The sequence below is a fragment of the Penaeus monodon genome, chromosome 36 (genome assembly GCF_015228065.2).
Source record: "Penaeus monodon isolate SGIC_2016 chromosome 36, NSTDA_Pmon_1, whole genome shotgun sequence".
Lineage (NCBI taxonomy): Eukaryota > Metazoa > Arthropoda > Malacostraca > Decapoda > Penaeidae > Penaeus > Penaeus monodon.
In genome coordinates, this window is record NC_051421.1 from 18,112,717 (window position 1) to 18,124,022 (window position 11,306).

The following is an 11,306-nucleotide window of genomic DNA, read 5'->3' on the forward strand; positions in this document are numbered from 1 at the left end:
TTATAGTAGTCAGTGACAAATTTAATTAGATCCTGAAAAAAAATTCAACGGTTGTTATTTCATAGGTGTTATGCCAGCGATGGGCCCGTGCCTTGAAGTGATGCTCCAGGCCTAGGTGACTTAGGGGCTGAGTTGCTGTCTACAGTATAGTCTGTTCGTATTGCAACTAACTAACTCTCCTACCAGTGAAGTACAGACATTACCATGAACATTTTTTGCCAAATACGTAATCTAACTGTCCCCCTCCCAAATGAGTCGCTGCTTCTGTGTCATATACTGTCAGTGATCTACTTTTGATGAAATGTGCGTCTGAATTCTCCCCATTACTATTACGTTGTTTGTCTCCAAAGTGAGGATGCCTTGCATTGCGGTCACCCGGGCATAACGTGTCTTGGTTGTGAAACTTGGGAAAATTTATCTATCTAGCATATACATTACGGTGAAAAATACCCAGAGGCAGTCTGATTTTTTAAACGAAGGGCAACTTAACTTGCTAGTTTATTGTTGAAGATAGATATGAGACCCCCGCGTCCCCGGGGTCAGGACGAGGTTGTGGAGCTGGACCCTATGTGCCGTGTCTCTCTCCCTATCTTACGAACGTGTCATTTTATGCGTCAGTGCTCTTTGAGGGCGGAAGTTTACTCCCGTGCGAAAAGAGAAAGCCGGGCGAGACTTCCGTCCGCCCAAGGAAAAGGACAGCTGCTGGGTAGAGGTATGAAGTGTACCAACCGGTCTTGCTACGTATTGTTGATAGTGTGTGTGTGTGTGTGAATGTGTGCGTGTGCGGATGTATGAGTAACATGAGTATGAGTATACATATACACATGCGTTCACCCACACCCACCCACACACTCACTCACACACTCGTATGTATGTACATGTATATGTATATCACACACGCACACACACACACACACACACACACACACACACACACACACACGTATATAGAGATGTATAAATATATATACATATACATATATATATATACACACACACATATATGTGTGCATGTGCGTGCGTGTGTGTATAGGTGTGTATGGTATGTACATGCATACATACTTATACATTCATACTTTTTTCAGTTGGTTAGTAAAGTCATATATATACGGTATATACGCTGTCTACCCCCCCCACCCTGTCTAGTGGTTGGCACTTGTACCCCCTCCCCTCTTAGCCCCTTACATTTTTAACAAAAAACTCTTGGATTATAAGGAAAAATAGAAATAGAAATATATCTTCTGAGTCTCCTATTTGAACAAACTATTCAATATAAACAACTGTTATAAACAAAACATTTGAATAACAACACACCTAAACGGAATTCCAACAGTACAAGAAAACAGAGAAAATAAATGAAAATCAACCTTATCTATTTATGCACATTATCGTCACAACTATCGTCATATCACTTATTTATTACAAGTAGGACTGTCGAAGTAGAAAAAGAAGAAAAAAGAAAAGAAAAGATGAGAAGAATATGAAAATATATGTATATATACATGCATATGCGGATACATACATACTTTCACATCTGTAAAACATAGCCAAGGACTTTTCATTCTATGTGCAGTTACATAGACCATAGATAATTTTATAGTTATAATTAAATGGTTATGCAACATAATGATATCTGAGGTAGTTATTTTGTTAAAAAAATAATAATATTTAGGCACTTGAAATGTTTTTTTTTATAACTATTCAAAGATTATCAGCACGGTAATAGCCCCCCACCTCTCTCTTTCTATCTCTCTCTCGTTCTCCATCCCCTGCTCCTTTCTCTCCCTCCTTCTCTATTTCTCTCCGTCTCTCTATCTAGCATTCTATTTATTTCCCCCTCTCTTCCTCTTGTCCAGTCTATCCAATTCTGCTATCTATTCATATTTCTATCTAATGACCCAACTTTTTTTCTGTTAATTTGTCACAATAGAAACATAACGTTTACGATGAAAGTCCTTTGTTTAATTGTACATTTTTCACATTCAATACCGTTCGAGAAATTACTATTTCTGAAGGAAAATGATTTTTTTTTTACAGTGTAAGAGATATATTTCACCGGATTCAATTATATCTTCGTTAGAAACAGAAGATATGATTGAAACCGTTAAATTACATCTCATTCTTACCTTTTCTATATTTGCAATGAACTCAATTCATATTTGCAATTCATAATTGGCAAACTACACATGTTTCTTATACGCACTTGACAAACTGATTCCGAGAAAGCTATATGACATAAATTCACCACATGACCACGTAAACAGTACATCATAAGTCTATGGGCCGCGTTTTAGGGAATAGCACCCCCTCCCTGCCTGTAAATAGATTAATGGCTTCAGAGTAAGCACACGATATAAATAATTAATATGAGAGTCGGGCATTTTCACGTAATACCTAGCCTGGACATGTTTCGATTTCGATTAAAGCCATTCCCTACACCCCACCCTACACGCAAAAGAAAGAAAGAAAGAAAGAAAAAAACAAAACAAAACATAAAAATGCCCAAATGTCCCATGGCTATAATTATTATATCAAAATTATACATATGTATCAAAAAATCTTCTCTGTTGCAGATTTTCTTAATAAAAGGGAAGCTTCCTTTACTAGCATCCGTATTTCGCACTGATTTCGTTCTTGAAGGAGGCATATCGTCCGCGATTTTCCTGTCAAGAAAAATGAAAAATACATTTGTTGGAGGTCTTCAGTCATAGTGAAGCTGTAAATAAGAAAATATAAAATGCAGATAAGACGTACACAGATATGTATATGTATATGCATAAACGTGTGTGTGTGCGTATGCGTGTGCGTGTGTGTGTGTGTGTGTTTATGTATCCATGTATGTATATATGTATTTATGTAAGTATAAATGTATACACGTACATGTATATATGTATTTATGTAGCTGTGTATGTATGTATGTATGTATGTATGTATGTATGTATGTATGTATGTATGTATGTATGTATGTATGTATGTATGTATGTGTATTTTTATATGTATGTGTATATATGTGTGTATGTTTGTACGCGTTCTTGTATCCTTACCGTAAGCTGAGTGTATCGCCGAGCTGGATAATTATGTTTGGTTTGAAATCCCCGATGGACGAGGAAAGCTCTGTCCAACACCTTGAACCTGTAGCCGAGGCAGTGAAGTTCAAACATCTGAGGAATATGGATGTAATAGAAAATGTGTTATTTGTAGACATATATGAAAAAAAGAATGATGATGATGATAATAATAATAATGACAAGGATATAATGATAATGATGATGATAATGATGATAATGATAATAATAATAATAATGGTAATGCTAGTAATAATAATGATGATGATAATAATAATAAACAAATAAATGAAAATAACAAAATAAAGATAAGCACATAAACAACAGCAACAAAAACACGCAGGAGGTAACGAAGGATATATATATATATATATATATATATATATATATATATATATATATATATATATATATATATATATATATATATAAGTTTGATTGTAACTGATATTATTTGATAATCAGCTTGTGGCCTCTAGAACTTTATGACTTATCATTGCTAGGTAGAAATCACTCAAATAACTATAACTATAAGAGGTAAAGAAGGAGGAATTATATAGGGAGAAAGAGAAATAGGGGGAGAATGAGCGAGGAGGGAGGGAGGGAGAGAGGGAGGGACCGAGGGAGGAAAAGAGAGAGGGAGAGAGAGAGAGAGAGAGAGAGAGAGAGAGAGAGAGAGAGAGAGAGAGAGAGAGAGAGAGAGAGAGAGAGAGAGAGAGAGAGAGAGAGAGAGAGAGAGAGAGAGAGAGAGAGAGAGAGAGAGAGAGAAGAGAGAGAGAGAGAGAGAGAGTGTAGACAGAGACAAACAGGAAAATCCTACGTGGCTGTTGCGATTGAAGCCGAACCCGACGAAGCGCTCATCGTGCCAGGGGGCCGTGTAGGGCATGACCATCAGCGGCTCCCAAAACTCCTGGTAGCTATTAATGTCGTAGAGAACACCGTAATCCGATGCGTCTTCGTCGGTCGGTTCCACCTCCCATTGCTGCGGGAAACGGCCGTTGCCCTGGTTCCGGTCGTATACCTGTTGGGCGGTTAGGGCATACGGATACAGAACGGTGTGAACGTTATTGGTGAAGTTATTGGTATTATCCTGTGTATAAGATTTGTAACCTTAGGCATAAGTGTGTGATCCTCAATATATATATATATATATATATATATATATATATATATATATATATATATATATATATATTGTGTGTGTGTGTGTGTGTGTGTGTGTGTGTGTGTGTGTGTGTGTGTGTGTGTGTGTGTGTGTGTGTGTGTGTGTGTGTGTGCATATATATATATATATATATATATATATATATATATATATATATATATATATATATATATATAAGATGGAATAATGCAATGCCGTATTGATATAGAGGGACAGTACTAAACCAACCATACAACACGAGCCACTAAAAGGAGTGTTCAATTAGGATCTACCCAGCTCCATAGACAATACCTATCTACTCATACATGAGTAATTATAGCTAGGATACACACAATCCCCGTGGGTACTCGGCGGAAATTGATTTAGAAATTCGAAACCGAAATCAGATGTACCGAGACATATATATGAAAGATGGAATAATGCAATGCCGCACTGGTGTAGATATTTAACAACCTTCGCTGACTTGTTTTGAATTTCTAAATCAATTTCCACCGAGTGGTATGGTTGGTTTAGTACTGGCCTTCCGGTTTCGTACCCGGAGTGTCCAAGATTCGAGGCCCGGTCAGCGTGGGTTCTTATATATGCACACACACACACACACACACACACACACACACACACACACACACACACACACACACACACACACACACACACACACACACACACACACACACATATACATATACATATATATGTGTGTATATATATATATATATATATATATATATATATATATATATATATATATATATATATATATATATATATACATATACATATATACATGTATATTTATACACATACACATGCATATATACATATACACGTGCATATATGTATATACATATGTATATATATACACACACTTATGTGTATATATATATATATATATATATATATATATATATATATATATATATATATATATATATGTGTGTGTGTGTGTGTGTGTGTGTGTGTGTGTGTGTGTGTGTGTGTGTGGGTGTGTGTGTGTGAATGTGTGGTGCGTGTATCTGTGTTTATAGGAAGAGACCATATATCCGTAACCCATTACCTTGACGTGAAACACCTGCGCTAGCCCTTTGTGCACCAGCTCGAGTAGTTCCTTCTTGTTGTCGGGATACTTCTTAACGGAGTCATGAACCTCGTAAGCAGGCACAACGTAGATGCACTTCTCACATAGTTTCGTTGCCTCCATCGTCGTGAGGAAGCCATTTAAGTTCTCGGCCATGCGAGGGGTGGCCAGCATGTCGATGTCGACGATGTGGATGTAGTCGCAGGGGCAAGCTTTTCTAGCCACGTTCCTCATGTGGTTTTGAGGGTAGTGGGTTTCCATGGATTCCGTCTTGTCGCGGAGACTCATAAACAACCGGTTCGCCCCTTCCGGATCAGAGCAGTTGAGGGCAAACGTCTTTGGCGAGTGAGACAGCTTAGGCGGCTTGCCTGCGGGGTACATGATGTGGAAGGACACCCAGTCTCGCACAGGAGGAAAGCACTTCCTCATATACGTCACCATTTCGACTGCCACGGCGTACTCGGAGCCCGCGACAAAGATGCCCATAGACACAGGACCTGCAAACGCCTCGGCCTGGCGCACCACCCAGAAAATTCTGTCGACGCCGCCCTGGGTAAGGAGGCACACTTTGGACTTCAACGTGGCCTCCTCCCACTTCGCTGCCGGCCACACGAAGTAATGGCTCTTGTAGTAGCCGCTGTTGTCCGACAAACCATACGACGAGGAGATAGGGTCACTCGAATCTGGCGGTGCTACATGCTACAAAAGGCAAAGAAAAAAAATCGAACTGTATTCATTGCGACAGTTGTAAGAAAAGGTATGAATAAGAATGAATATCTTCAGAGTGCAAGAAAGTTGACCGCTTTCGATTATATCTTCGTCAGAGAAACATGTTTTTTTGTGAAAATATTCATTCTATTCCACACCTTTTCTATAGGTGATCAAGACTTCGGTTAAAACCATTGTAGTTATACACAGTTATTAATCAATTTATCTAATCCTCTCGTGCGTGGATTTAATCTCGTTATCTGATTCTTAGTCTATAGCCATCTCACAAATAAGTGAATGCTGGTCCCAATACCTACCGTAGAGATTTTGGAGCGAGCTATGGCAGAGATGTCCTCCATTTCCGGTTTATTCATGAAGTTAGCCGCTAGGAAGAGCGCCAAGAGGACCAGGATGTAGGTCCTTATCCTTGCGTTGACCTGAAGCAGTGAAAGAGTAACAAAGTATGAGGTGATACTAACATTGATAGGATTTTCATTTTTTTCTTTATATATAATCACAATTATATATATATATATATATATATATATATATATATATATATATATATATTTGTAGTTTTCACCCTTTCTTCCAATAATCTATTCACAATAATAAAAAAAAGATTGTTTCCCTATACCGTCCTGGAACGATGTGGTGAAGAGGAAAATTAGACAAGTGGTGAATATTGCAATCTTGGGGCAGATCCGTACAGCACAGAATCTTCTATGTAATATTGTCGAGAAACAACAAATGGCATGAACACTAGTTCACATGATACAGCTTTTTTGGTAATTCATTAACACGGCTAGTGAATTTCAACTTATATATCTATATGGAAACTGTGTTAGCCTTTTTAGTTAATATTGATGAATTTGTTATTTAACATCATTATGAGCATATAAATAAGATTTAGTTTTTTTTTCTGGTGCTAGAGTGACCAACTATTTAAGGAGAAAAATCATGTATTTCACTGCATAAACATTATTTTCAATCATTATCAACAGATTCCACTTAAACTATGATCTCAACTTCGAAATTGTATGAATTATGAACTCTTCTGTCGTTACCTTAGTATAATAAAAAGAACAAAGATGGCTGCCCATTCCAGTAAACCTTTATAATGGTTTCAAATTATTAATTAATAACCAGGTTGAATAGTGAGTTTGAGATGTAGCTCGAGAAAGCGAACATGCCAATCGAAATAAGTAAGAGTGTCACACGATTATGTAGTTAAATTATCAGTAATGTCAACAAATAATCATGGTACACGCTTTTGTGGTAACAGAAACACACAAAGGGATTTTTTGTTTATTATAGAGCAAAATACAGCTCAAATACAAGCAGAGAAGTAGGTCTTGCTGGAGCTGAACCTGAAGTCCGAGTGATGTTCGGGAACATTCATTCATTCATTATGACGCTTCTGCCGCCATAATGTAAGCATGTAGCATAATATCTTTACCAGCCTGGTAGCTGTTGTGGGGGGGTCCCTGTTTCAAAAATTTTGTATGGTCACAGCTCTGTAGATAATGTAACAATGTGGCGTTCGGCCCGCCACAATGTTTGCAACACCTGTCTGCATAGTTAATTGTTTGTATGATCTGCCATGCACACTGGTAACCTAGTCTGATTCTGTGAAGAATGGCTTAGGCACCTCTATTGGTTGTTTCAGAGTGCCAGTGGCTCATAGGCTATGTCGTCTGAGTACCATCTGGATCTCGTTTTCTTTCTGTGAAACTGCAGGAGGATGGCGTTGGACCTGTACCTTGAGATTTTTAAGCTTGGTTATCTGATCAAAGGATTTGGGGACATATCCCTGCCAATGTCAGCTAGTCTCTCAGCAAGCTCGTTCGCTCTGATGACGATATGGGGACCCAGTTTATGATTATTCTTCTACCCTGAGCAAGAATCTTCTACAATATGGTAAGCACAGTGGTAAGGAGGGAGATGTCTCTGCCTCTGCCTGTAGCAGGGAGGCAATGTCTGTTACCCTCATGAATTTTGTGGTATCCCTTGCTGCAAAGCCGGCGACTACAGTGTGGGTTAAGAGATCGACTGATACATCCTTGAAGTAGGTTCTACTACCCGGAGGAGTGATAGCTGCAATGATCATCTAGGTTTCTAGTATTGATTCTTTCCCCTTGACATGCTCATAATAGAGAACTCGACCAAGGTTTGTGCCCACGGCGTGACTTCAATAAAGTCAAGGTGGGTGGAGTTGTTTGGAAACCTGAGGTCGTGCCTTGTATTAAGGTGAATGATGTCAGGTCCGATGTTGGTGATGTTTGAAGCGTGCTGTTTCGCATTGTAAGACCGCCCAGGTCGGCACATGTGACCAAACAGCGTCCGTTCGGAGGTCGCTACAGTATTCCCCCTCCAGTGGAGCGACAGTGTGAGTGAACATATCTGCGTAGGTGTTGACTGTAGCCTTCATGTGTGCTAGCTTCACCTGATCTATGGAGGCGGTGGTACCACTGTCGATGGTGACATTCTTGTTGGTCCTGGATTTCACAGGGTATGGGCCTTCATACGGTAGTCGGAGCTGGGCTTTTGGTCGCGTCTACATGAGCCAGGACATTAGTGCAGTGCTGGAGCTCCTTCAGCACAAAGCCTGGACGGTTCTGTGATGGTCTGGTAGGCCGAGTTTGAATTAGTGTCAGCCTCTCATGGAGTTCTATGACGTAGTCATGGCATGAAGTCATGTCATTTAAGTCTTTACAGCCAGAAGGGAGGGTGTCATGGGAGGGGGACACGCAGTAAGTGTAGACTACAGCCCTCCTGAAATAAGGCTGGAAGAGTTGCATCTGTCAGTTGCTCAGCTGCTACCTCTTCATAGTCAATGGCACGTGGAGAGAGCATAAGCTGCCTGGTTATTGGAGCCTTTGACTTGTTGAATGTCACTGGTGAATTAGGCCAAGTAGTCGAGTTGCCTCTCTTCTCGCGGATTTTGCCGTTGGCTGCAGGTCTGCAGGGTGAATGTTAAGTACCGTTGGTCTGTCAGGATGGAGAAGTAGCAACCCTCAACATAGTAGGGGAAGTGCGTCATGGCACGGCTGCAAAGAGTTTACATCCGAAGACACTGTAGTGGGTTTTGAGAGGAAGGCAAGGAGTTGCCATTTACCATCAACCAGTGGCTAGAGCACTGCACCCATTGCAACATCTGAGGCACCTGTCTGAATACTGATAGGTAAGTGGGTTTGTGAGGAGAGTGGCTCAGCTAAGAGCCTCCTTGTTTTGGAAAGCCGCTTCCATTGACGTCGTCCAAGATAGGGCCTTCGGACACCCCTTCTTTGGTGAGACTAACATCGTGTTAAGGGGAGTTGCAAGGTCTGCACACTTTGGGATGAAAAGCTTATAAAATTTTAGCATACCCAGAAACCAACATAACTGGTGCAGTGTATCAGGTCTGGTAAAATTAGTGATAGTGTTTACCTTCTCTTGGGCAGGAGCTAGGCCCTCAGCTGAGATTGAGTGACCCAGGAAAGTCAGTGAGGGTACCGAAAAGAGATGCTTAGATGGGTTGATAATGACACAATGGTCGTTGAGGCGTTGGAAGAGTGCTATCAGATGTTGAAGATGTTCTTCCGTCTGATTAGCAATGAAGATGTTATCTAGAAGGTTAAAATAACCTTCGAGGCCGTAGGTGACGTCATCCATAAAACACTGGAAGGTCTGACCAGCGTTCCTAAGTCCGAAGGGCATCCGTGTGAAGACCGAAAAGCATTGTGACTGCTGTCTTCGGGATGTCCTCCTCAGCTATGGGTATCTGGTAGTATGCACGAGAATATACTTCAACCTGCCAACTTCTGTGAAAAAAACCTTTATATGAGGAAGCAGGTAACGATCAGACTTTGTGACTGTGTTAAGGTGGCGATAATCGACACACAGATGCCAATTACCGTTCTTCTTCTGGATGAGATGCAGGGGTGAAGACCACGTGCTGGAGGAGGGGTAAATGATACCAAGATTCAGGATATAGTGAAATTCAACCTTGGGAGCCTGAAAGCGATCTGGTGCGAGATGTCAGCATGGCATGACCAGTGGTGACGATGTGATGACGAATTTGGTGCTGAGGCTGGCTAGGTTGGTTACCGGGCTTTGTGATACCTGGGAAATCTCTTAGAAGCTCCGCAATTATGCCTTGGTCTAGGAGAACAGTAAGAATTTGGTGAAGTTTGGTGAAGGTGTGCTAAGCGACAGTGGACTTGCCTATGGTGCTATCGATCACGGTGAGTCAGCGAACGTTAACCAACAAGTGGAAGTGATGCAGGAAATTGACACCCAGGATGGGTCGTGGGATATCTGCCACGACGAAAACCCATGAGAAAGCCGACCAGTTGAGTTTGTCTTAGAAAGTAGCAGGAACAGTGCTTGCTTCGGCTCCGGTGTCGATGAGAAAGCGAATGGCATTGGTCCGGTCGTAGATGTAGAGTGGGAGCCTTTCGGAGGTGCAGGAAGGCGGCGCCGCTAATTCCTGAATCTTGGAGTCTGGCACGAGTCCCAAAGGTCATGGTACCAGCATAGAACCTGAGGTCGCGGATTTTAATTGGGTCAACGACGTCAGGTCCAATGTTTGTGTTGTTTGGCGCGTGCTGTTTCGGATCGTGAGACCGCCCGGGTCTTAGGATGGCGAGCGATATATATATATATATATATATATATATAGATATATGAATATATATTTATATATGCATGTATTTATATATATATATATATATATATATATATATATATATATATATATATATATATATATATGTATATATATATATATATATATATATATATATATATATATATATATATTTATATATATATATATATGGCACACACACACACACACACACATACACACACACACACACACACACACACCACACACACACACACACACACACACACACACACACACACACACACACACACACACACACACACACACACACACACACTTGCTTCCTTTGATTAAAAAAAAAAGACAATTAGCCCATAAATTAGCTATAATCGTACGTCTTTAGTTCGTGAAGGGTAACTTTCAGAGTGCTGGCGCTTTGATAATGTCACCCCTATTGCCAAGGGCCCACTACAGTCTTCACCTTACTTACTACAGACCCATTTCAATAATTTTATCTATGCGTTTTATCTACGGGTTTTGAACGTTTGCTGGTCAATCGACTATCTGTATATTTGAAAACGTTTCTTCCAGATTCAGTTTGGTTTTAGAAAGGGACTCATGTTGGTGCTTGAAATACAGTCTGCTTTAGATAAGTCATGATTCAAGGCTTGTTTCTCT

General features: G+C 40.2%; 1 protein-coding gene across 1 annotated transcript in view; it reads right to left on the bottom strand.

Moving 5' to 3' along the window:
- Window positions 1-1,235: 1,235 nt before the first annotated feature.
- The window catches only part of LOC119595827 (beta-1,4-glucuronyltransferase 1-like), a 13,262-nt gene continuing 3,191 nt past the window's right edge, over window positions 1,236-11,306 (bottom strand). Inside the window, exons 2-6 of the mRNA XM_037945012.1 lie at window positions 6,334-6,453; window positions 5,288-6,007; window positions 3,886-4,086; window positions 3,045-3,161; window positions 1,236-2,663 (exon numbers count right to left, since the gene is read on the bottom strand). Coding sequence (XP_037800940.1) covers window positions 2,604-2,663; window positions 3,045-3,161; window positions 3,886-4,086; window positions 5,288-6,007; window positions 6,334-6,453 — 1,218 coding nt within the window. The 3' untranslated portion in view covers window positions 1,236-2,603. The remainder of the gene's footprint in view (window positions 2,664-3,044; window positions 3,162-3,885; window positions 4,087-5,287; window positions 6,008-6,333; window positions 6,454-11,306) is intronic.